This window comes from Channa argus, chromosome 3 (genome assembly GCF_033026475.1).
Source record: "Channa argus isolate prfri chromosome 3, Channa argus male v1.0, whole genome shotgun sequence".
Classification (NCBI taxonomy): domain Eukaryota; kingdom Metazoa; phylum Chordata; class Actinopteri; order Anabantiformes; family Channidae; genus Channa; species Channa argus.
The window spans coordinates 8,489,029-8,516,775 of NC_090199.1; the positions used below are offsets into that span (position 1 = coordinate 8,489,029).

Consider the following 27,747-nt stretch of genomic DNA (forward strand, 5'->3'; position numbering starts at 1 on the left):
CTTTGTACAAAGATGCACTCTTTTCATTATCTTTACTTGCTCGACAGATTAAGAATCTATTTTCCAATTCTTAGTGTAGTCTAATTTTGGTTTAATTATTCTCATTCACTGATTAAAGTCTTTCCTGGTTTATGAGAGTTTTCTGAAAAATAGAATGTATGCCATGTTTTATTTGCCTCTATCTTTAATTAAAGCAGGCTTGATGAGATTAACACAACCTCAATATGGGGATTTTAAATGTTTAAAATGTTTAAATGTACTTAAGCTTAATACATTTACCGTCTTTACTGGTCTCATAACTTTAAATTCATTACTGTTTTTTTATAATATCACAAATTGGTAGAAGAACACAGTAATGACAAAAGCTGAGGCAGAAGGAGAATATATATCCTATTGGTCGGTGTTTCAGTGAGAATGTAAGTCTAATTAAAATAAAAATGAAATAAAATTGCAACACTGACTGAGAACACTGATGGACTGACATCCTCTGATCTTGCATTAGTTACTTGATTAGTTAGCATTGCTCAGCATGAATATCTTCCAAGTGGATTCTCTTGGGTGCCCCTCGCTTCTTCTCAGATTCGTCCACCTCGGTATCTGCAGCTCCGTTCAGCTGGCTGGTTTCTGCTGGTTCCACTTCCTTTGGCTCACAGGCACCATCTTGGTAACAGCAAACAGTTGGTGGGCAGAAAGAAAGTCTGCTGGAGTACTCGAGGTCTGCAGACCCAACTGGCATGTGTTAGGTAGCTTACTCTTGTAGAGAAACTGGCCCTTAAACTGGGGCTTATTAGCCTCAAACAGACTCATGTTTCTCTGGCAGGGATGTTTTTGATCGGAGGGCCTCCTGTTGGCCTGGCTGAGTGAGAAGCTTAAGTTTCCCAGGGCCACAGACTGGCTTATACAGGCATGAGCAATACAGTTTGGCTTATTTGGCAGGACAGAAACTTTGAAGAAATTGTGAAGATAAAAGGAAAACTGGTCGAGGGACCAGGTTGGAGAGAAATGGAGTCTGCCGATTTTAATTCTGCCTTTTAACTACTCTATTTAACCTCTATTTAACAGAGATAGTTTCACTGAGTTGTGCCATCTTTTTTTTATTTTTTTTTTAGAAAGAACGCCTTCAGTCACACAAGTTCGTACACGAACACCGTCGAACGCAACCACAAACCAACTTGTGTTTGCAATGGATGTCAACGTCAGGGACTGAGCAGCTGTCACAGGAATAAATTTCAATGTGTGGGTTTTTATTTAGCCCCAAATGCAAACAAATACAAAGACATCTTAGATACTAACAATTTGAGCCCTATAAAAGAGGTCAACAAATGTTAAGTAAAACTTTCAATACTGCATACTTAAAAGCAAAACAAAGTTCTAGCCTCCAAATAAGGACAAAACTATCATAACCTTGAGTGAATAAATGGGGGGACATTTATAACGGCTGGCCACCGATAACAGACACAAGAGGTGGACATGTTACAATAACGAAACAAAGTACAAATAAACATTTCACATGTTCTATATACAGAAGCAACAAGATAAACATAGAAAATAAAGTTTTAAGTTACTAACTAATTGCTTCTCCCACATCTCCAAACACTAAAGTTATTTTATATACTGCAGATGCTGGAGTTTAGTTTGCTTTGTCTCATCAATGCAACTTGACAGGGGGTGAAGTTGGGCTTTTCTTGTTTAGGATGCCATCAATTTGATATTGTGTTAGTTGAGGGGAAATTGTTCTATAAACAGCGAGTCTGAGACTACAACTGACAGCTAGGCTGCAGAAAAGATTGGCAATGCCAAGCTTTCCTGGGACAGGGACACAACCTGTCATTTTTTTCACCACGGACCATGACTGGAGGGAAACAAACCCTGTGCAATAACAACAAATATTTTACATTATTTACAGAACATAGAATTAAATCCATATCAGGCACCAACATGCAAATGTTATAAATTAGTATGTGACAGGACAGTATAATACTGCACATTAAACTGTATGTATGTGAACGAGGCATCAAGGAATCAATTTATGTCAGACTCGGAAGACCCTCTCTCAACAGAGAAAGTGGCCTGCAAGAACAAGCGATTTTTTTAATTTTCTGCCAGATATAGTTTTTCCACACATTAAATCTACAATATTCAACTTTAGGGAAACAAGCTAGTGGTAGTAGGAGACTTGAAATCAATCAACTCTTCTTGCCTCTCCCGGCTCTGCTCCACCATCTCACACTCTGCCCTCAAGTATTGGTTGTGTTGTGAAATTACAAAAACTACAGGAAGAACTTACAAACCCTACCAGTCAGGAGGAAATCTTTGAAACACTCTGGTTGATTTGACTGGTGAGGCTTGCTCAAAAGCCTGCAGATAGGAATAAAGTCTCTCTGACTTGTCAGGTTCCACCTCTCCACATTAGGATTTGGATATTTCTACTAAAAATAGTGGATGAATAGTGGATGTGGTGGATATTTGTTTGTATAATATTTAATATGACTACAGGGAATCCACTGGCAGGGCATTTAACCCATATGATTTACATATAGGTCACTCCAAAAAAAGGACAAGAACATGGTGGCAGTTTTCAAAAGTTTATGGTTTCAAGAGGTTTTTAATTTGTTACCACATTTAGGATTGTGATTTTAAAACCAGTGAAATCAAAAGCTTAAAACTGCCTTCATGCTTATGTCCTTCTTTGAACTAACTTTACTCCGTTAATGATGCAACTACTATGAGAGTATTAAAATTATGAGTTGTCTTATAAAGGGATTTTTCTTTATTGAACATGTTGGCAATATTTTATTAATCGGAATTTGTGTCTATGACTTTGGTTGATGTAAAATCTAAATCATTGAAACACAATGGTTATATGATGATTGGTTGTGTAGCCTCCTTGGTGAACTCTTTAATTTCATGTTAACTTGCGTAATAGGATAGTAGGATCATTAACAACTAGTAGTATTTACCAGTGAACGGTGGAGGTTTGTAATTTTAAATTAACCAGAGCACAACATAATAGATTGCTAGCTAGAGTTAGAGCAGCCAGCTGCTAGCTAGCATCAGCTGGTCTGACTGTGTTTTTAATTTTTTGTTTTCGGTCCGTTGGGATTATGACTCTGCTGCAGTGGTCTGTTCAAATTGCAACAAATGCAAGGCTTTTATTTGAGCTGCTTTTGCACTTTCTAATTAAGCAACAGGGATAATTCATAATTGAAACTCATTTTAAGATAACAAAGTGTTACTCTCCTGACCGAAATTTAAGCTGACTTACATTTGGTCAGGTAATGGCAGGTGAGCTTTTAATTTATATTCTTTGTATGGTGCTTCAGTACAGTTTTGCAAGACGTTTGCGTTATCTGAGTATTTCCGTTTTGGGGGTTCTTCCAACCCCCGGTAGTTCAGAGGACAAAAATGTACTTTGCAGATGAAGATTTTTTTTAAACTCTAGCTAAATGTATTATTATGGATTAATTGTCAGTACTTAAAATGGTTACCAACTTGGTTAACTTAAATTAAGACTTTTTTTTTTTAATTACTTACTTACTACAACCTTTCTTTCAAACTAATCTGAAATGGACTTGTACATTAATGGCACCAAGGTCATCAAATTCAGTAGTGTTACAGTGTTTTCTTAGCGGGGTAGTTCTCATATTTTAATTCAGTAACTTTTAGAGCACTTCAATTTAAGCAGAGAATTTCGAGTGGCATTTTTCCTAGTATCACAGTTCTTTCTCAAGCAAACATTTGAACTTTCACTTTAATTTCTGATGGCGTGTCTTCTTGTAGGAAACCTCCGTTGCTTGTTGTGCAAAGTGACGCCCCCTGTAGGTGAGCGCCGGTAGTTCCCCGGCGCCTCAGCCACCATTGGCCGTCCCACCGCCGCCCGGAGGAGCTGCTCTCTCTCCGCAGCCCAACTTCTCAAACCTCGGGACTAGTTTGTGTAGTTTCTGTCCTGTTCCACTGTGGAAGTCCTCCCATTATCTGTAGCCTGTTTTTTTGTTTTTTTGTTACACCGACTTCCAAACAGCTTTAAGTTACACTTTCTGCCCAGGACGATTTCAAACATTTGGACTTTTTTGGACATTTTCAGTGTCTGTGTCTCTTCTTTTTTTAAGTGAATTGACTTTGATGGTCCGCTCTAACCAAGATGGACACGGATTGTCTGCCGGTAGGAGGCTAGATAACGCCGTCACCCTCTAAATCTAAATGTAGACTTTATTTAATAACCCGCTGGAAACCTCATGTTTATCAAGTGAATGTAACCGGACTGGGCCATTTTCATCCCAGAGGTCACAGCCTATAATGAACATTTTCCCACTCAAGTTTCGGTGAACTTTTCCCACGACAGAGCAATGTCGGGAGTGGTCCGCACCCTGAGCCGCTGCCTGCTCCCGGCCGAGGCCAGCCGGGACCCGGGCGGGAGCAAGAACAGGAGCCGCGAGAGGGACGCGGCGCAGGAGCGGGAGGCGCGGCGCCGAAGCCGGGAAATAGACGCGATGCTCGCCCGGGAGAGGAGAGCCGTCCGTCGGCTGGTGAAGATCCTTTTGCTCGGGGCCGGAGAGAGCGGAAAGTCCACATTCCTCAAACAGATGCGCATCATTAACGGCCAAGAGTTTGATCAGAAAGCGATGCTGGATTTCCGGGACACGATCTATGAGAATATACTGAAGGTAAAGAAACGTTTGATGGGAAATGAACAGCTTGTGGCCTTCAGGCAAACTTCACAGTTTTCATTCCCAAGTTTATACTTATTTATATTCTCTGCTGTCACTGCATGCTGGGTTTTTTAATTTAGTTGATTTTGTTTGAACTTTTGTGAACATGTCAAGTATTAAAACCGACATTTAAACGTAGGGCGCTGTGAGAAACTGGAGACAATGACTAGAGTTGATAGTCAATTAATCAATAGGTTTTTGGAAATTTGACCAGAGCTGAAATGAGTCAATTAGTCTGACAAAAGTTGCCCAGCAACACATTTCACTATTGATTCATTGTGAATATCATGAATATATTTTGAGTTTTTGAACAGTTTTTCAGACAATCAAGCAAACAAGTAGATATCGGCTTCAGCCCTGAGAAATGATGTTGGGCGTTTTTCATGGTTTTCTGACATTTTATGGACAAAATGATTATCAACTAATGAAGGAAATAAATGGCTGGTTAATTTACAATGGAGGTAATTGTTAGCTGCAGCCTTATTTTTACTGTGTTCAACCCACAATTGTGGCTCTCCCATCCACACTCAAAGACACACACACACACACACACACACACACACACACACACACACACACACACACACACACACACAGAGTGTTGACATAGTGCATATTTTTATCCTGAAGTGTGTGTCTGTGCTTTCCCTTTGTTTGCTGTCATGGCTGGGCCTCCTTCACCAACTAACAATACCAGACTATTCCCAAGGGATGAGCACATCCGCCCTGAGTGCCACACAGCCCAGACAAGGATGATAAGAGCCTGTACTTCAGCACAGCCGAGCCACAGTACAATACCTTTCGCTGAATACCAGCATGCAGTGGTAGCGTGTCCTGTCACGGGTCATTTGTGCCTAGGCTGTCCACATATTCACAAACAACCATCCAACTTAAGGTTCTTGCCGAAAAACTAACATGATGCCAAGTGCCTCTCATTCCTTGACCCACCCAGTCTTTAATATACAGAAACCTCAACCTGTATTTAGGAACAGCATAAAGACACAACATGACTATTAGGATTGCAACTAACTGGAATGTTTCATTGATGATTATTCTGGAGGGATATTAATGTAGTTTTCCAATTCATGCAGTAATCATTTAGCCAATAACATGTCATAAGATCAGGTTCATTAAACCCAAGTCGACATGTGACAGAAACACGTCAATAACGTTCCGTTTCATGTCGGGGAAATAAAAACATTAGAATGTTTTTACATTGGAGAAGCTGTAACAAGTGATTGTTAAGCCAAAAAATAGTAAAGATAAAATTAAAACCATCACTAATTGATTATAATCCAAAGATCCGGTTTTTCCCTTTTTTGTATTTAGTTCCTAATCACACAAGTCGGAGAGAAACATCAGATTCTCACAGTTGATGAGTTGTTGGGATTCTTTCTTAGGACTTAAACAATTCTCTGTTATCAGAATTCTTGCTAATTAGTTTCTGCTACAGAGATATTTTCAGACTCATTCATGGCAGCACCATTTCATCAAACAGAGATATATGCTTTTATTGTCTTGTGCATTATTTAACTCACATTTTGCCAAAACTCAAACAGATTTGTCAGTTTGTTTTAAAACCATAAGACCCTGACGGAATGTAAAATAAAAATATGCTGCCTTGATGGCCTTCATGGCCGCAAACCATGAGTTAGTAATGACTGGTCTGGTAGGAAGGCTATCCAGTATGTCAACCTATCAATTTATTATTATTGCCACTACTATTTGAAATCGTTAAAATGACTTTAACCGCTTTAAGGGCAACTATAGGTTTAGAAGTGAAGAGACAGTACTCTGTTGTAGTAAGCAACCATACACAATTAAATTCCTCCAGTAAAGCACCACAAAAGGGCTGAGATCTGGTAATCTTTACCTGAACATTCTATTGCCTGTGGGTTGGGGCATAAGTGGAGGATTAGAATTACTTGCAAGGTGCAGAGGAACACACCCCCTTCACTAGTTTCTAATGAAGGAGACAGAAAAGAAAGTGGAGAGGAAGGAGGGCTACAACTGGAAGAGAACACACAGGTGTGTGGCATAGTTAGGCTTCTAAAAAGAAAACATAGGAAGTGGAGGTCAGGTGTGGTCCCTTTCCTTGAATCTCAGTAACATATATAATTATATCTTTAGAAACAAACCTATCTCCAGTATAATGGTTGTCAAAGAGAAATCACTTAGTTCTCATAAGTTCAAACAAGTAAAAAAATGCAGGTCGCAGTCTAACGCATCATGTAATTCCACGTATCTGCAGAATTTCACTCTTAAGCATCCACTCATTTTTTAGCCTGTATTTTATTGGTCAAGGGCTGGTTTACCTGTCAAATATTTGACCAAACCCTGTTAGTGATGGACCATGTCCAAAGCCGGCAAAACAGTTTTCTTGTCAAATGTGCAGCTTCTTCATAGTTTTATCTTGTTTGTTACAGATGCTGTAGCCTCCTTGTATGTTGTTCTGTCTGGGGGGGCTGTGGCCTGTGTGGGCTCAGAAGTAAGCATCGTGTTAGAGGAGAAGGGCAGTACAGTTCATGGGGTGGTCAGAATTGATACCTGCGACTGTGGCGCAGGAGGTCCACTAATCCCCCCAGTTGTTGGTTCGATCCCCGGCTCCTCTGGTCACACGTCGAAGTGTCCTTGAGCAAGACACTGAACCCCAACTTAGTTTCTCCCTGTGAGTGTTGGCCAGCTGCATAGCAGTGTGAGTGTGTGTGTGATTGTGAGCGTGCATGGGTGAATAAGAAGCAGTGTAAAGTGCTTTGAGTGCCAATAGGTAGAAAAGCACTATATAAGTGCAGAACATTTACCATTTGACAATACAGGAAGGGAGAGACTGCGAAGTTGCAAACTAGTGATGAATGCAACATACAGTAGCATTGACACTTCCAGACAGGTACGTACTTTAGGTAACTACTAATAATTCACTTGCCACATTATACCTGAGAATTTGTCAGCTCAGACATCAGCTTTTCATATTTTCCTAGCTCCATGTGGTCTATTACTGATGGTCAATGACGCATAAAACAAGTTCAGAGTCTGCCTTTCGGTGATTTTCCATTTGAATAGTGTTTCCCATCCTTTTGCCCTTCATGTTTGGAATTAAACTAAGGTGAGGTTGCGGTCAAGGTCTGATTGATTGAACAGAACTCATCCAGGTGATCAGTAGTGGGTAGTGCAGGGATAGCTGGAAAACTAGCAGGGCTGCAGCCAACTAGGCTTGGAGTTTGAGAACCCTGAGCTATGTGAAGTGGATAAATGGGGAAATGAGGGTTTATCTTCCCGGTTCTTATTGACAACAACCTTTGCACCTTGTGTAACAGAAATGTTTTTAGGACATTTTATATACAGAAACTGCGTTTCTGTTTAAAGGCCGCATCCTGTGAGAGGATGCGTTCTACGTACTGGAGGGCAGGCCTCACCTAGTGCTTCACATAAAATCAAAACTTTCAGACTTCAGAAGTCAGACTTTTGCATGTTAGTCTTCTCGAAGTCAGCAATGTTAAAATACCAGTGGTGAACTAGGATTAATGCATGAGTTGAGCAATTTTACTTTAATGAGAACAAATGGACAAAAGTTAAAGAACCTATCCTGCCTATGAATCTGCAATGCTACCACTTCGATAGGACTTCCATGGTTTTTTTGGGTCAGTAAATTATCTATTTACCAGTAACAAATTTACCTTAATGAATGTGAATTCCTGCCTAGCATATGCACCTAAGATGACAAGAATCATCCAAACACCCTGATGAAAATATTATCTGCTCATATAACAGAAGGAAAGGGAACCTCAGGTATCACTTCCAAATAGGGGCAAAAAAGTGGAATTCCCTGGCTGTTTGGAGTTTTGAAATCAGCTAAACCTGATCAACCTGGTTAATACACTTGTGTATTTGCTTTGTTAAACTAGAAAGATTCATGCCATGAACCCAGATACAGCATACTGCTAGCGGGACAGACAAGCACACGTGCTGGATCACTAACTGGAAAATATCGAGCCAGACAAACATGCAGCCATAGCACAAAGAGACACAGACAAGAATATTGAGGATTATGTTACTAATGCACAGATTAGTAAATTGATGATTGGGAAAAAAAAAACATTACAAAGACAGCAGTCATGACTGGATGTGACTCAATACTCACAGTGTCTGTCACCGCCAACAAGCTGGTGTTAATTTTGCATGTGTGTCAGATTATGGCTGCATGTGTGTCTTTGCGTCACACACCAGTCTGGGAGTTCCTGAGCCGTTTAGGTTGTCGTGCGTCTTACTCGTTCCTAAAAACAATCAGTTCTTAAAAAACAGTTGTAAGTGAAGCATCAGACTTAATGACACACCATAAGACTGAGTCACAAAGGGGTACCCCACTATGACTGCACACACATGCTCACACACCACAAACGGACACACTAACCTCAGTGGTGAGATTGGTTTTGTTCCTTTTACACCCACACCTCCTATTGAAGACCCATCCACCTTTGAAGGAGGATCTTGTTTTGAATTTCCTTGCCTGTGGCTTTTTTCCAGATATTGTTCCTTGCCTTTTAGAAGGATTTTCCTCTTTTTTTTGCAGAGATAAAGTCAAGCTAGGTCAGAGACTGTTGATGTTGTGAGCATAAAGGGCCTGTTGAATGTCAGATTAAGCTCTACAAATAAACTCGACTTGACTTGAGCATTGAATTATGACTCATTGACAGACACACACACACACACACACACGCAAACACACATCTCTTAACCTATTGTGGCCCCTGATACACTTTTGAACTTCACTGATATCGTTTGCTGCTGGTGTCTCTGCAATCAGTGAGGTATGCAATCAAACAAAAACACTCTTTTTCAGTGTAGTAATACAGTAGATTTGGAAAGAAATGATACAGCATAAGAAAGAAAAAACATATGGAATAAATTAGGCTAAAAACAGTAGTTGGACAATTAAGAAGTATCACTTTAACTACATTTCCTGCCCAAAACATCAGGAGTTGTTGACACTGAATGGTTGGAAAGAGAGGTTGGATTAAAAAAAGAAATAGAAAAGAAGTAAGAGATACAAATCATTAAATATATGTCTCTCTGTGTGGTGGTTAGTTTGATGATGCTGGAGAAGACCTCCCACACAGATAGCCCACATGGTTCCCTTCAGAAAACCACCAGCAACCACACATGCATGTGTCTGAGTGTGTGTGGCAACCTGACACATGTGCTTCACTTTTAAATGTACTGTGTGTTTACCAGGAACGCTAGAGTCTGTGTTTTTCCCTGAAAGAAGTGCATCCAGGATGAATGCGGCCCCCCATCTGTGTGGTCATAAAATGTTTGTACAATACTGCTGGCAGGAGAAAAACGAGTTCCTCCATATTCAGGCTCGTACATGTACTGCCTGTGTGTTTCTGCAGGGCATGCGTGTGCTGGTGGATGCCCGGGACAAGCTCGGTATCAGCTGGCAGTGCTGTGAGAATGAGAAGCAGGGAATGCTGGTGATGTCGTGGGAGGGACGTTCGGGCGCATCGGGGGTTGAGCCCAGCGAGTTTCAGCTGTATGTGATGGCGCTGAGCGGTCTCTGGGCTGATGCCGGCATACAGGAGGCCTACATTCGCCGCTCTGAATTCCAGCTGGTGAGTAGTTTAAGGACATTCCTGAACATATTGTCATTCACTGTACCTGCACAGGCATGTTGGAGCTTCACTTCAGTAACTCCACCTGTCATTTTAAACTGAATGTTATTTAAAGGGACAGCGTTTAAGCTTTAGTGGCATCTAGCGGTGAGGGTGTAGAGCGTAACCACTCGTCTCTTATCCAGCATGACAGAACAATGTTACCCTTAAGCTGCCGTGTCAGTGTCTACGACCGCATCCAGTAGCAATGTGTCAAGTGATGGATACTGTACATAATAGCTATACTTTTGTTAATTCAGTCTCTCTCTGGACCAGGGGTTCTCAAGCCTGGTCCTCAAGGCTCTGTCGTTATCCAACAAGCCAGCTAGTGCTCTATCCACTGCTGATTACCTGGATCAAGTGTGTTCAGCAACTAGTTGTCAAGTGTCTGAATCTTGAGTGAACACACCTGATCCAGGGGATACGCAGTGGGTAATGCAGGGATATTTGGAAAATATGGAAAACAAGCGGGATAGAGGACCACGATTTGAAGCGCCTTCTCCAAAGCCAATGTTTGGTTTGTCCCCTATGGGCTACAGTGGAAACATGGCAGCAGAACATGGCGGCCACTGTAAAAGGGAAGCAACATAGGAAAATATTAAAGGTTCCTTACAAGCTGAAAAGCTAAATCTTTCAAATTTTACACAATTAAGGTCAGTATAGAGAAGAAGAAGTTACATGTGCTTGGTGTTTGCAAAAATACCAGCATCACTTTTTGTGTCTAATTGTGTCTTTAACATTTATACTATTACTATATTTGTTTATAGCCAAAGTGTCATTTTTATTATTTTCTTGTAGCCGGTGAGTCGATGAAGAATAAATTTGATGAGTAATTTGATGAGTATGTAGATGGGTGCTAAACCCTTTATGATAGTTTATAACACAAATGTTACAGATTAATGTTAAAGTCGTAAAATCAAAACTTCCATAATAATGTCTCAAATTACTCATGATGGTTCCCAACATTTCTTTTATATTTGACCAATACAAACCATGATTTATTACCGTTTGCTTACATAAGTCCTTCCATCCATCTGAAGTCTGAAAAAAAATACATTTGCCAGTAATACGTTAGCAGAAGCCAATTTTGATCAGGCTGGGAATGACTTTAATAAGATATCTGATGCTCCAAACGCATTCATACTTTCGATAAACCATTCCAAAGCATATCGCTTATGGTAAATCCTCCCATGACTATCTGCTTTAAAAAACAGCCTCCGGTTTATTCTTTGAACCAGACTCATGTTTAGTCATAGATTACACACTGTCTGACTTGATGCTTCACATTTACTGTGTCACAGCAGCAAAAAGGACACGATGAGTGACCTGTGATGTCACTTGTTTATCAGTGTGAAGATGCAAAACTTCCTTTTATGCATTAACACAGTGAGTACGTTCTGTCACGGAAAGCAGCTGTGAACCTTTCTTACCGATCATTCCTCAAAAACCATTCTTATCACTGTCAACTTTCAGAATAATGGCCAAAAATAACCCTCAGTAACATACCTTCCACTGTGGCTGTTTTTCAGTTTTCCATCACTTCAGTGATGTCAGTAGTCTAGAGCAGTAGATATCTTTATTGTACCAGATTTATCAGCTTTCACTGTCAGCTAATAATCACTGTCATGCTCCATTCATCAGAAATGGTAACTGGATAATATCAGAAATATTTTTAAATGTCAACTATAAAAGCAAAAGTAGTCACTTTAATAGAGTACTGCAATGAGTGAAGCCTGTGGAAGTATTTATTGTTTTTCTGTGTAACCTACCTCTATCCTTTTATTGTTTGGAGACTTTCCAAAGATGTAATTATTTTTCTCTTGACTGGAAATGGAGCCGATAAAACAGGGCCCTGTGGAGTTTCATCTGCCACGCTACACTGCTCCGAACACAATCTGAAACGACTCATAGATCGCAGTGTAATTCATTTTACTTTTAACTCTAATATATTAAACACACACCGATGAAATGCAGTGGGCTGTGTGCATGAGGAAGGGTGAATTTTATTTATTTATTTTTTTTGTCTTTTTAAAAAAAATTGTATAACTTGTCACATTAAACAGGTGGAAACTAAAACTGTTTTACTTGAAAATGCCACAAGGTATTTTTAAAGAGCTTTATAAAATGGCACATTTACTTTTCTAAATGCCAGAGTGGATGCAAAGCACATTTTTGAAAATTTTAGGTACTTGCAGGTAAAAAACCATGAATATTAAAAAAATATTCATTAATATACATCACAGTCACAACGTGTTTTGCTGCCAGTCAAAGGAGGGAAAGGTATGGTGGTGATTCCAATGCTTTTTCTGATGGAGCTTTTCTTTGAGCTACAATATGTAACTTAAGCTGCCCCTAGCATGAGGCTCCAAATCAATCCACACTGCTCTGCCCAACCCTTCCTCTCCCTACTACGCCACAATCTGGTACCATCTGTTACACTCCTCCATGTTCTAGATACAGGGCCTGTGCAAGTACTTCTGCCACTCCAGGTGAAAAACAATTGTTCTGGCACTTGATTTGCCACATACCATACTAGCAATAATACACAAGGCCAATATGGCTAGTAGGGCACTCGTGATTAAGTTTTCATGACTATTTGTATATCTATGTACAAATAACTCACCCAACACATCTGCATAATAACTCCAATAATCTTTTTCAAAATTCTTATATATAGCGTAGTCATGACGCACATTCATTTGCTAATTAATTAATAACAATGAAAATCTTTCCTCTAGTCACTATCTCCTACATACATGCAGCTGTGTGGATTAGAGCACTGTGCTTTAAGGAATTTCAGTTTTAAATAGCAAAGAGAAAAAAAAATGATTGGCACATTTGTCAGCAATTCATATGGTCTATAAGTCTGACTTCATGATAGGAAAAGTTTTGAAATATTCAAAGAAGTTACATAATGTAGTTTAGATTCATCTCTTATTTTGCAGAGTTCATTTTTCGCCAGTGACTTTACAGGTCACCCAGTTGGTCAAAGGTCAGCCGGTCAAAGTTTCACATATCCAGTAAAATATTGCAGCCCCTAGGCCATGGATGGGCATAGAATTGGTAAAAAAAAAAAAAACATACTTGTCAAACTAGTTTACTACTTTAACTTTGTATTTAGTGCATATTTGGTACAGCATTATAATGACGAGCTAGCCTGATTCCTAAAAGTGTGTTGTGATATTAAGTATTGCTTCACAGAGCTGCCAGCATGTGTCCTGTTATTTAAACAGAACAAAAAGACAATTTCATGTTGACATGTAACAATTTTGTGTTAACTGTGACAAGCTAATATTGTGTTGGCGGGGAGATGAGAGCTTGTCTATTGTGTCTTTTTCTAATTCACAATTATAAATCAAGCGTATTATAAGACAACAAATAACTTTAGTGAATTATGTAAATGGTCAAAAAACATTCCTTTGAAAAAAGAGAAGAAGGTTGTATCAAAAGGCTTACCGAGAGGTAAAGTAATATATATTACAACCTAAATGATGCATGTTTTTATTCAGTTGCTCTGCCTTCTAATTCGCCTACTTCCTATTCAGGTATGCACGGGTTTTGTCTGATTGAAGAAAGAGTACCACAAACTCTTTTTACTGACCACCTCTACCTAGACTATTATTTTCGTTTTCCCCACATGTCTAGCAGCCACTTACTGTGGTTTAAAGAACAATTTGTGAGCCTCAGAAGGCTAGAGAACCACTTGGTTCTTTAAGTGTCAACAGATATGCTGTGAAGGGCCAGACAGGCAGTTAATGACACTAAACGGTTCCACAGAATGTCGTGAATGATCACAAACCACATTGTCGACATGGCGAATGTCTCACAGCCTCGGCATCACCAGCTGTTGTTGTTGTCACTGCACTTTGTATTGGCTCTGGCAGCTTTATTTGTACTTTATTGGAAGCGACACAGCAGCTATACCGTCTGTTCAGAGCAAGTTTGGCCTTTTACCTTGTTACACATTTATCAGTGACAAAACAAATCTGGAGTCAGACAGAAACCACTTCCGTCTCCATCCCACTTAACATACTCTGTATGTTTGTGTGTGTGCGTGCGCGCGCAATGTCTTTGGGTCAGACTGCCTTGTCTTATCTGTAGTATGCTAACAGCCGCACAGGCCTGCAGACATCATTCTGGCTTAATGGAGAAGTCTGGGGATAATCTGTAGTTTACTTATTGTCAGCAAATCTCATGCAAAGGAGCAATAATGAAATTGAATAAGAGTGTCCAAAGCCTGATATGAATACTTCCTCTGTGTCCTGAATGTGTCCAAAGGTTAATAAAACACACTGCTGAGCCATGTTGCACATGGGCTACAGCAGTTCTTTTTGAGTCAGTCGCACATACACATAGATAGTATAAATACTCACTAATATGTGTATTAAAGAGAAATGTTTGTCTTTTTTGACCTGCTTGTTATTTTTACTCGCGGCGTTTCTGACTAGTGAGTCATGCTGATGTTGGTCTCGCTACCTCTGTTGTTTGGGAAACGTTACTTGAGCAAAACATCAGATGGTGCGACGAGCAGTACAGGCTTCCTAAAGATGTATGGGCTTCATGCAGTTGTCTGCAAGTCTAAAGTCTAAATGATATTTCAATAACAACTCCGTTAGTATCTAACTGTGTAAGGATCAACTAAGGCAGTTTGTTGGCCAACAAACTACAACTATTCATCTGCAGTGGTTTTCTTTTGCAGCAGTGGTTAAGATTAATAGGAATATGAGCAATATGACAGATAACGGAAGGTGGAGTGATGGTGAAGACTGACACATTCACTAGTTACCCAACCTTACATTAAAAAGTAGGAATCTGACTCGGCACTTGAATTACCTTTCATAATTGGTGTTTCCGTGACTGATCAGCCAGTGAGAAAGAGTCCGTTTCTATAACCAGCGCCCTAGAAAACCCTGAAATTTTTGCAAATAATTAAATATTATTAATATTTGCTGCGGATGAGTGTTGTTTTTTTTGCATGGATAGGTGGCTGTTTTATCCTGGCAAATTCAGAGCTCCTAACCAACCGTTATACTTCATGAATTTCCTTAAACATAAACAATTCTTCAATTTTTTTTTCATGTTTCCTGCATGAACACACGCTAAATCTTAAGCATGCCAAAGCCACAAATATGTAAACAAACAATATGTAGTTCAGCTGCAATGAGCAGGCAGCTGTTTCGTTTGCCGGTGTGTAGAAAGTAAATCTTTATGCAGCTGGTGGCCATAACAGCCAACCCAGGGGCAACTTTCTATGTTTAATTTTGTGTGGGGATTTATGTAAAACATGACTTTACTTGGAAAACTGAAGGAGGCTTCATTTTTTTCCCTTGGTACAACTTTATTAGAGTCAAGCTTCCTGAATCTCTAGAAAAAAGTACTAAGTTTAAAGATTGTGTGAGACATAGTCAGAATTGCCACATTCTTCTGTATGAGAATAAAACCTAAAAATAAAAAGAAAACACATACAGAAATTCCCTTATGGCTCTGTTGCTGAAAATAGTCCCCACAAATGCACAATCTGCCACTAATTTTCTCCAGTTTGCTGAAAATGATTTATCCTGTTTTCAAAAGTTGTCACACCCGTCATTGTCACCTGACATTTGCAATACATTACATTTACAATAAGAAAAATGTTTGAGTATCACCATCCTTCGTTTTTCACAATCAGAAAAAACAAAATGTCTACTGTGAAGTGAAAGTGCTGAGTTAGATGTTCTCCACCTCCTTGTTCCTCTCGCCACTCTCTGAGAGGCTTTTCTGGGGATGACGCAGTCAGCTTTTCCCAGGCACTGCTGGAGCGGGGCCATGGGCAGACAGACGGCGAAAGCGAGGACAGGGAGAGACTAAAAAGTCTGATGAGAACAACACAGAAAGTGAAAAGTAAGGAAGAACATGGGGAGGCTGAGGCAGAGACAAAAAACAGGAGAGTAGATGAAAATAAAACAAACCAGAAGTTTGTTTACTTGCAGGGTTTGCTGTGTTCCCACCACACCCAGATAACACATAGTTTGATATAGGATAGAAACACCCCACCCCTCTTTTGCTCGACAAAAACAAGGCTGTAGATCATGCTGTGATGCTAAATGGCTGCTGTTGTCTTCAGCAGCAGCACAGATAGCCTTTGAGTACGAGTTTAAACTGGACTGTAGGGAGCAGAAGTGTAAGGATGCTAAATGGTAAAATACACACACACACACACACACAGACCAAATGTGAGTGGGCAGATGAGATTCCAACCAGGAAGTCGTTCTGCTGCTGGTGCTGTCAGCAAAGAGTTAGACTTCATGGTTTAACTTGACTTCCTGTAAATCCCTGTGTCTGAGTTTGGTGTTGTGATATCCTGTCTTTTCTCTCAGCACTTCCATGTATGTGTAAATAATAGCTGCATATGAAATTTACAAAAGGATAATGTGTCAGTTTTTGTGTTTCCAGTGCACTTCCCCAAAATGGCCAATAAATTAAACCATTAGTTCATTAATTAAGTACCTGATCATTCAATAATAGTGTTAAGTTATACAAATAATATTAAATAGTATTATATAATTTTAAAATCTTGCCCATGACATTTAAAAACTTTTAAAGAGCTACAAATTTGATTTCATTTTAATGTTAATAATTTTAGGGAATGGAAGTTAACTACAACTCCTAGATTGATAGTCATAAATCAAAATGTGCTTTTTAAGTACATTTTTACATTTTTAAGAAATGTGTTACTGTGCATCTTATATCATTGTAAATTGAGTACGTCTGAATATTTGACTGGAGAAAAGGTCAGAGAAGATACCGCTTTGTACTCTTTGCTGAGCATGTTCTCATTTTTGGCATCTTATTGACAAAGCGATTAATCAGTAACCCCAAACTAATTAATAATTAGTTAATTAGTTAATTTACTAATTAATAATTAGTTAGATTATCCCTCCGTATATTCACACTGTGAGTGAGTAACCCTTTTCAAGGAAAGAACTGCAGTGGTTAAACAATATTGGCACACCCTGCCACACACACAGCAAGTGAGACATATACCTGTGGCAACACACAGACACACACACAGCAGAATGTGAGCTTATTCAAGTCTTTGCGGTAATAAAGCCTCTAATCTGCCCATACAAGCCATGAATGGAGACATTCCTCCTGGCTAACTCAACCACACATACACATTCAGACACAACATACACACACACACACACAGCTATATTTTACAGTTTTACTATATATGAATCAGTATTACATGGCACTGAAAGTCATCCTTGGCCTAATAAAATGAATTTATTTTAATATTTAGTTTGATGCTTCTGCTGCATGAATGATCAGGCTATTTTATTTCTGCTGATGGCAGTTGAAGCGTCTGTGGAAATGGTGTGTGTGTGTGTGTGTGTGTGTCTGTGTGTGTGTGTGTGTGACTCTCTGTCTGTGTTTGTGTATCCCTTCATCTCTGGGAATTCCCCACTCCCTCATTTTGCCTCTGACCAGCCCCTCCTCCTCTTTATGTCCTGCTGAACCAATCACAGCGTCCAGCTTTGTGTTTCCTATTGCTGTGACACTGTAGGTCAGCAGCGAGGTCACAGGGTCACATCTCACCCTCACAGAGGGGGTCACGTTTCCTGGTTGTTACAAGTTGCGGTTGTGATGAATTTAACATCCGTATGAGGTTTTACAGATTCTGTTTAGTCAGACACAAAATATATGAAAAGCCTGGAAACGTTTCCGTGTGTGTCTGTGGCCACTAAAATGAGTGTAACTTGGTTCTGTCTGCCTCCCTAATCCCTCCCTCCCCCAAGTCTATTCCCACTGTTTTCACACACACAGCTGTTTCCTGTTTAATGTGTTTGTGTGTGTGTTTAAGAGCAACACCGAGGGGAAAAATATCATTTTAACTTGGCTTTAAACTATTTCAAGTTTAGAAATTCAACTTTAGTAAGAATTCTTAAATGGTCGTAGAAGCCCAACTTGAATATTGTGTGCTGTGTGTATTTAATTTCAGCCCAGTTACAGTCGGTATATACTAGACACCACAGCAAACCATTTTTCAAATCACGCTGCAATGTTTTTGAAAACTGAAGTACTTTTATCTCTGTTCCAGGCACCCGCTGGTTTCCAATCATTTCAGTACAGTATGAAAATCAATTAGCTGCCTCTTAAAACCTTTTTGATCCGTGTAATCCGTTGCAGTGAAAATCAGCCTGCACTTAAACCACATTGCTACTCAACAATGTGAGTGCCGCTTTGGCAAGAATGACTAAATGCAGAGTTGATGTTCACTGTGATGGATGACACGTCAACTTTTAGGAGTTAGCTAATTGATTTTCCTGCTGTACGGAAATGAAGTGAAGTCTACTGATGCTTTGAAGTGGCTATAATCAATAATTTTATCATAACGATGTTTCAAATGACAATGTGAAAACAATGTGACAGAGGCTGTTTGTACTGATGAATTTGATGGATCCCTCAGCTTCAAAGAGCGGTTACTGTTTTCAATCACACTTATGTCTGTAATAGTGTGTTGTGGTGCTGTTTACTGCAACACAAACACACACACACACACACATGTGCACCAAACAGTTAAAGTCAGAGATAACAGAGAGTTAATATTAGACTTACCCTTAGCCTGAAACACTAATAAATAAATGATAGTGTTTCTCCATAACAGCTGGAAGTGAGCAACTGCTTAACAAAAAATGTTCCACGTCAGCTCAAAGGTGGTGATATATCCATATTGTGTTTACAACTTGTTTGCTGACCCGAAGTGGGGGAAAAAGACATTAACAAAATAGAAAAGAATACATCACGGCAGTTTATGACGTGTTCCGTACGTTATCACATTAGAAATGTATTGGGGCAGCTGTAACTCAGTTAATTGGACAGTCATCCATGAACGACTGGGTCAGTGGTTCAACTCCCTGGCCACTTGTTTAAGTCCATGGGCAAGACACCCTAAGTTCCCCCTGGTATGTACTTTACTTGTAATTCGCTTTGGATAAAAGCATCTACTAAATGACACATTTTAATTGTAAAGTATGTAAATGTGTCAGATTTTAAATAAAAGGCAAATTTTATTTCTCCAGTCCTCAGGTAGGATGAGGACGTTAAACAGAAAACAAGCAAACGACAACAAAAAAAGATTTAGAGAAAGTACATCAAACCAGATGTTAAAAATAAAAAAAACCCATCAACCCATTTATGCATATATTTTACCACAAGAACAGAGCAGGCACAGATTGTATCTTGAAGGATCTAAACAAATGAACCAAGTCCGTTCCAGTTGGATTAAGGTGGTTTAAAAAAAAGGCAAGAGGTAAAATCATGACACACAATGGTGTCGTTGGATTGTAATGATTATATTTTTACTCCTGGGTTCACGTCACGGAGCAGAAGAAATTTATTTTACAAGTTACATGTCCACTCTCCATCTCACACAGAACACACACCTTTATCAGCAGCTCTCAAACTCTCAATTCATGTTCATATATGTGTTAGTGGTAATAGCTCTTATGTGTGAGGAGCAAACTCATTGCTTATTTGAAACTGCGTTTGTGGACATCTGTGTGTTCGCTCTCTGCTGGTGGCGAAGGCTGAAAACCAGGTTGATAAAGGTGGAGTTTTCAGCTCGTGAATGTTTAAAGTCATAAAGGTCTAAATTTAACACTGCATAGAGCTCCCAGAACCGGCAGAGTTGAGTGATAATCCTATGTGGGTTTCTAACTACAAGCTACCTTTTCCAAACTGGACATATTGTGTTTAAACACAATGATCCAGTTAACGGGACAGTCACTTCAGTGCATGGTCTAGTTTTACTTACAGGACACAGCCTGTCCATAAAAGTAGCTGCACTAATAGCAGATTAAGATGTTACAGAGATATAATAGGATTGATGTGATTATGGTTGGTCACATGAGTTTTGTCCTTCGTGCATCGATTTCTGTTTTATTAAATCAGTAACCACACTTCTTCTAAGAAATGGTAATTAATAACTAGAAATGAAAGAAATAGAAATTTGACTGTTGTAATAATCAGATTATGTGTTGATTCTTTGGTGGCAAGTAAGTTTTGCAAATGCGTATTGAGATGACTCGGTTTCATTTCACATCCGTAATAGATTGTTTTCTCTTCCTATCTGCAGAGTGAGTCAGTCAAATACTTCTTGGACAACTTGGACCGCATTGGACAACTGGTGAGTCACACTAGTTTAATCTTATCTTCCCCCTGCATTTCTTCACCTTATTCAGCTGCTTTAAAAAAAATGTTTCTCTCCCCCCTTTTTTTTCCAGAACTATATCCCAAGCAAGCAGGACATATTGTTTGCGAGGAAGGCGACGAAGGGCATCGTCGAGCACGACTTTGTCATCAAGAAGATTCCTTTCAAGATGGTGGATGTCGGAGGGCAGAGGTCTCAGAGGCAGAAGTGGTTTCAGTGTTTCGATGGGATCACATCGATACTCTTCATGGTGTCGTCATCCGAATATGACCAGGTACCATTCAAGCACTCATACACACACTTCTGGCTTTCTAAAAGTCCAGAGAACAATGATCTGACTGTGTGACTAACCTATAGTCACACAGTCAGATCATTCTTCTCTGGACTTTTAGAATGAGAAAATGGACAAGAAGCATCGAAATCTGAGAGATACACAAAGCTCTCTTTGTGGTTGGAAAGTTGGTTACCTCAGTCGTGGATGGCTTCAGTTCAAGTCAATGGTCATATGATGTTGACTGAATCCTTAATTGGTGCAGAGATAAAACCTGGAAAAAAAACTAAAGTGGTGTCTCTGTGTGTGTGTGTGTGATTCCAGGTCCTAATGGAGGATCGAAGGACAAACCGTTTAGTGGAGAGTATGAACATCTTCGAGACAATCGTCAACAACAAGCTCTTCCTCAACGTGTCCATCATCCTTTTTCTCAACAAAACAGACCTGCTGGTGGAAAAGATTCGCAGGGTGGACATACACAAGAATTTCCCAGAGTTCCGAGGAGACCCACGCAGGCTAGAGGACGTGCAGGTAAACACACATATACACGCTCAGGTTTTACTGTCAGTGTTTAGAGGCTTCAGTTCTCAGATTTGAATTAATTTCTTTGTTATTTTTCCTTATTTTCCTCCCATATACATGAACAGTATGCTTTCATCCACATACTTTCAGGGCATTATGCAAATGCCCTCAAGTGGTGAAGAGGTGAATTTGTATGCAGCGAATAATCTTGTGTTGCATAACTTTTTTTGAAACCACACATCAACTTCAACACACATCTGTGACCTCGGGCAGCTAGCAGGATAATACTTAACCAAACTATAGCCACAGCTCAACAATTAATAAGAAATGGTCTGTTTGTGGGTTCCACTTAAAACCAAGCAAGTCCCCTTACACAATTAACATTAGCATAAAGGCTGTTTGCCTGCTGCACAGGTTAAAAGGATATTATAACATTATTACATCAACATTAGCAAGTATGAACATCCTGTGCTTTCACAGGAAAAATGCCAAATGTGCCACAATAATGCAAAAAAATAGTTTAAGATTACTGCAGTGTAAACAGGCAGAGCTTCACTCATTACAGGATTTAATCGGTATTATTGATCAGCCACACAGCATCATGAAAAGTGACTCTGTATGCCTGTGTAATTTATTGAAAGATAGGGTCTAATAAAAGTAGCAACAGGACATATTTTCAGTGATTAGTCTGCTTCTCTATCATCTGTCTGCAGTTCAATATTTATTGAACAGCTCACTGTAACCGTGTGAGATGTATTACCTTAAACCTGGAGTTTATTCCTGCAGCTTTGGCGTAAAACCATACACAGCTTCATAAAATCCAGAGCTCTTCCTGAATCACTGGAGCTTTAGGTCCCCTACGTATGCCAACTGCTGACAAAGCATCTCCTCAGATGCCAGAAAGACCAATTTGTCAAGTGCAAAGAAGTGAAACAGCAAAAAAAAATATATATATATATATATATATATATATATATATATATATATATATATATATATATGAATATATATGAATAAGAATGAACATTTTGGTCAAAAGACGATTGTCAGCACAACTTGTGGACGTGGCCGTCCTTGAGACATAAGTGTGCTATCAAACTACCAGCAAAGGCCAATCAGCGCAGGAGAAGCCATGACCACTGATGTTCCATGTGGTCTCACAGGTCTGGTCACACAACCAACACAATGAGCACAACGAGCACAAGTCACCGTGTGCAGGCTCTAAGTCTTACATACACTGTGTATACAATATTTACTCTTATGTACAAACACAAAGTACAAAAGATATAACATTAATGATAAAAAATAACATTACTTACAGTAGGTTATAACATTCTGGATGTTTTGTTGGAGCAAACTGGAGCAACTTCCTTCTTGGAAACGCTGAACATTTTCCATTCTTTTGTGAATTTATAGTTTTAGAAACAATGTTAAATTCTTAACAAGCTCTGAATTACTTTGTTTTCTATGTAATTTCTTTGCATTTATGTCATTGATGGCATTTCTCATCTATACTGCTCATTGCTTAGTTACATGACAGTGACTAAGCAACATTTTTCAGTTTCTGTTCTGATCCTGGTCCACTTGATCACTGTGTGTTAATATGTAAAACCTGATTAGAAACCTGGTTCTAAAAATATTCATGGCCAAAAAAATCAGCTTTCTCCAGGAACAATAAAGCTAAGGAAGTCAGGTTTATCTAGTCCCTGATTACAGAAATCAGGTTTCTCACGTATTTAATAATATTTTATTATTTATATAACATATTTCGAACCCCAAGTGTATTATAGTAAAAACAAAGCATAAAAAATATTAAAATTAATACCTTAAAGTCCAAAACACAATGCAGTCAATTTTCAAAACACTTACAAGAAGTATTGGTTTAGAAAAGGCCGTGCAATAAACAGTAGGTATAAGAAGAGATTTAATGGACACTGCAGTTTGCCTTCCACTGCTGGGGAACCTGGACAGCAAAAGACCAGGCTCCTTCAGTGAGTGAAGCTGAGATTGTGGATCCATTAGTGGGGCCCTGTCAGAAGATCTCAAGCAGGGATCAGGCTCATAGGGAGTTACATGACACTGAAGACATTGGGTCATTAGAGAATTAATCTGGGTAACTGAAACCCAGATGATTGAGTGTCCTTGCTCTGCTCCTTCCAGGCATTCCTGGTCCAGTCATTCAGTCGTAAGAGGAGAAACCGAGGGAAGCCGCTTTTTCACCACTTCACAACGGCGGTGGACACGGAAAATATCCGCTTCGTCTTCCATGCCGTCAAGGACACCATCCTGCAGGAAAACCTTAAAGATATCATGCTGCAGTGACTGTAAACTGTGAAACTAGAGCAGGGACACCATGAATTCAGGCCTGGAGGACGGACGCGAATGCCTGCCTTGCTCTGACACTACAACCAGTGAGTGCATATTAACACTGACCTGTGGAACAGTCGATTGACCCAAAGAGTGGATCTGACTGAACTCTGAACCTGTGGAGCCATGAAATCACTCCGGACCTGTTGGCCTCTGTGGAAACTGTGAGGGTCAACAAGACATTTAACCTGTAAAAATGTGTGTACACTAGAAAGACTTTCACCTTCTCCTTCTTGTAGCACTCAAGTGTTCTTACTTTAATATCCAGGTAAACAAATGTAGAAAAAAGGAAAAGCACCAACGACATACCATGAGCACTGAAAGTGTTTTTTTTTCTCAGTTGTACAATTGAATGATGACAAGCCTTGTCACTAAACCAAGTCAGACTGCTGGCGTATAAAATGTAGCGGGATAAGGCCCTGTGAGCAAAAAGCAGGAGGGAAAGAGAGAGGAAATAAAGAATTAGGATGAAATAAAGTGTGCAGCGAGCTGAAGAATTCCTTATCCTAATGTGCACGTGACAGAGAGAGGGCGGTGTGGGTTTGGGCTGTACTGGTCATATGCTGTGTTGTGTGATAAGGTTGCACAAGTGTTTCTGTCAGTGAACTTTAACGGAGGAAAGAGACAAATCTGTCTCATGCCCCCTGTTCTCTCCTGCACCGTCGTTCTCGCTATCTTCATCTTTCCTCCCTTGTTGCTCTTGTTTATTCTCCCCATCTCATCGTCACGCCGTACAAGAGGCAAACAGCTGCAGATAAGTCTTTCATTTTTTTCTTTTTCCCTCTCCGCTCAGCACAATAGACACATTGTCCGTCTCCTCCCTCTCCAGCAGAAACACTAGACAGTCAAATTAGGGAGTCTTCTTAAAGAAATACACGCACACGGAAACACACAGATCTTGGTCTGGCATGAATTACGGTTCATCTCTATCTGCTATTTTCCACCACTTTCCCAGTACATTCACCACAATAGCCTAGACTTAACCTGAGGCAAATTATAAGTGTCCCTTTTACGAGACGACCTTAGGGTAAGGTTACACTGCTTGTTCCTGGTCTTTTGTCCTTTGAATGAGGATAGGAACGGAAGGAAAAAGACAGGGTTGAACTGTATATGACCTTATTTGCGTGTTTCTGGCGGCCATTTTTGGACTTCTGTGGCAGTCAGAGTGGTCTAGCAGGACGACTGACACAAAGCATCAAAACAAGTGACCGAAAAGGCGAACTAAGCAAAAACACATGCAAATGATAATATCACAGTGAGGTTATTTTCTCCACAATGTTGGGTATTTTCTATGTCTCTGAGTGTATTTTTTTCATAAATATGTAAATGCAATAGAGAAGAATACTTCTAAAGTCTGTCAGTTTAACCTTAGGTCTAGTGCTGAAATCAAATTTTGATTGACAAATTGGCAGTTTGAAAGTTTAGACAATAATTTGTTGGTTAGAGACTTAGGTTTGGGAATGTGCAGGATTTGTCTTAATTACATCTCTGGAATTAAACGTGAGAACATAAGGCTTTGGGGACGTCGACATTTACAAATGTGTTGACCATTTTCTGACATTTTAATGGTGCGCTAGTCATTTTCTGTGTGTAAAATAAAAGGGGTTGGCCATAGAGAGAAACCCCACAGGGACTCTGCAGTCCCCCTTTAGCTCTACAGAACTAAGCATTTTTCAGACCATTGTTTCGGTTTAACGGCCTTCATCTTTATTTTGCGAGCACAAGGCATTCACGGTGCTTTAAAAGCACAGTTCGCAGCTAGCCGGTGAAATGAGTGGGGAATTTAGCAGCTAAATAGCCAAAAACTTTCTCAGGAGCTGGTGGAGAACTTAAAACAGAGCTAAAAGAAGAATACTGTAAATACCTGTTTGCTAACACGTTTCCAGTATCAGCACTATAAGTGATACTATGTCAGTGGCACGTTTACAGCTTGATGCACCCAAGTACCAGAGAAATCACTTAGTGCAGGTTTAAAAGATCACTTCAGTCATTTTCTTAACCGTTTTTTTCAACCTTCCCCTTACAAACATTGAGTTGCCTCAACACACAGGGTCACGCGATCGGTCGACGAAGCCTTTTAGAATCTGACTGATTGTTCTGCTTTTGCAGATTGACTGAGGCAACGGTGTCTGCATGGGAATGGTTCAAAATACAACAAAGTTAGACGACGACGGAAGTTATCCTTTAAAGCATGTGTCCTAAAAATCTAGTTAATTGTATTTCAGGAAAATGTTGGTTTCACTTCCAACATCTGCCTGGTGTGTGTTTCGAGGTGCAGCAGTGGGACACAGCTGGGCTGCTCCCTCCCTGAGGGCCTCAGGAGGAGCTTGTGAGCACTTCACTGGTCATTATTACAATACTGTATCAGACTCTGTAAACTGTGTTTGTGTGTGTTCAGAGTGACATACTGTACGGCCCTCCTGTGCATGTTTATACTTCCTGTACATAGAAAAAGTATTTGACTGACACTGTGTAAAATTTCCCTTACAAACACCACTCTGTCTAACAGTATCACTGTAACTGTAATGTTGCTGTAACATTTGTCGTTAACTAACCTACCTTTTCCACACTCACAAACATTTTTCTTGTAATTGCACTGGATGTGTCTGAGATAAGACGACCAAAAAGGAAAATGTCTGGGGGAAAGAGGGAGAGGAAAAAAAAAAAGGCGAATAAAACAAATAAACAAACGGCAGACTTTGAAAGGCGAGCGGGATGAAAAGATGGAGTTCTTGTGCTGCTGTTTTTTTGTTTCCCAGTGCCTTGGCTCTGTGCTCTGTGGTGAAATACACTGCCTTTTGCTGACATGCTGTTTCTTTATTTTCTCAGTGTGGGAGTCTGTGTGTATTTGATAGTGTATGTGGCCAAGCAAGAGGTCAAGACCTTCTGAGCTGGAAAGTGAAAAGTGGTAGAGAGATTAGCAAGAGAGGGTGAAACGGAGGAGATGGCAGAGAAGTTTAAAAGTAGATTGAGTTCATGAAGAGAGACTGAGGCAGTTTAATTAGTATTTATGGAAATTTGGAAAGCGAGAAAGTAGAGTAGAGGCTCCTGGTAAGTAACGTTATACTGATGTGCAGCCCGGAGGCTTACCGGAGGCTCTCCGTCCACATAATGTGATAAGAAGCTCATCAGCAAGAGCTTGGCGTAAGAGTAAAAGCCGAAGTTGGACAACATCTCCGTTACCCAGCAGCGTCTGACCTTTGCTTTGGCTTTTAATCAGAGGAGCTCTGATACATAACAGGCTGTAAATCTCTGGAGAGAGGGAGGGAGCCCAGGAAAAACTTGAGCAGCGTTTGAGTGTTGTTTCAGAAATCAGTGGTTAACATAGATTTATTTACACAGGAAGTGAGCAGAATGTGATTTAAGGTTTACACACACACACAGACAGACAGACTGCAAAATGTGTGACAGTAACTGAAAGAGACACAACAAATGACCCAGTGAATAGGTAGACACAGTCTGGGGGAGGGACAGACAAAGGGAGGAAGAGGGAATACAAGAAAAAGTAAGAGCATAGAGGGAGGGAGGAGGGAGAGGAGGTCATGTTTCCTCTGTTTAGCCCACTTCCTGTACTGATCCCAAAATGTCCACACACACCCCCCACACACACACACAAATATACACACACATATACATCAGAGAAACCCAAACCAGCCTCCTGAAGTAGAGCACAAAGGAGATGAGGGGGGGAGCAGGGAGCAGGAAAATATATCCCCAGTGGTCTTTGTTGAAGCAGGGAGACGCAGCATATTTTTCCTCAAGATGCACTTAGACGTGTGTGTGTTTTTTTTTTTGTTGAACTATACATGCTATTGTCACTGCAAACACAGCCAAGCAGAGCAGTTCAATAGCTGAGCACAAATATTCAACAGAAGCGCAACTGTTACTAATAACATTACGTATGGTTCAGTCCAGTCAGGACAGCGTAACAATGAGCCAGCGTGCAAATCACCAGCATCCTCAGAGAAGAGGAGCTGCTAAATGGAGCTCACTCAGCGTATATTTCATGATTTGCCTTTGTGCTTTACCAGCTGCAAG

At 40.0% G+C, this 27,747-nt stretch overlaps 1 protein-coding gene across 2 annotated transcripts; it reads left to right on the top strand.

Annotated features, from left to right (window-relative positions):
* Positions 1-3,853: 3,853 nt before the first annotated feature.
* On the top strand, positions 3,854-26,514 carry gna12a (guanine nucleotide binding protein (G protein) alpha 12a). Of its 2 annotated transcripts, XM_067499130.1 has the most exons (6): positions 3,855-4,664; positions 10,100-10,318; positions 20,475-20,525; positions 20,623-20,823; positions 21,145-21,351; positions 23,503-26,514. In XM_067499130.1, the coding sequence occupies exons 1-6, from the start codon at positions 4,347-4,349 to the stop codon at positions 23,662-23,664; spliced, it is 1,158 nt and encodes a 385-aa protein (XP_067355231.1). In that variant the 5' UTR covers positions 3,855-4,346; the 3' UTR covers positions 23,665-26,514. The 2 variants fall into 2 exon arrangements, with proteins under 2 accessions (XP_067355233.1, XP_067355231.1); XM_067499132.1 differs by lacking the exon at positions 10,100-10,318 and having other exon boundaries at positions 3,854-4,664.
* The last annotated feature ends 1,233 nt before the right edge of the window (positions 26,515-27,747 follow it).

Coding starts and splice junctions, on each gene's coding strand:
- gna12a (XM_067499130.1), top strand. CDS start 4,347: ATGTCGGGAGTGGTCCGCACCCTGAGCCGCTGCCTGCTCCCGGCCGAG. Junction 4,665..10,099: donor TCTATGAGAATATACTGAAG/GTAAAGAAACGT, acceptor GTGTTTCTGCAG/GGCATGCGTGTGCTGGTGGA. Junction 20,824..21,144: donor CGTCATCCGAATATGACCAG/GTACCATTCAAG, acceptor GTGTGATTCCAG/GTCCTAATGGAGGATCGAAG.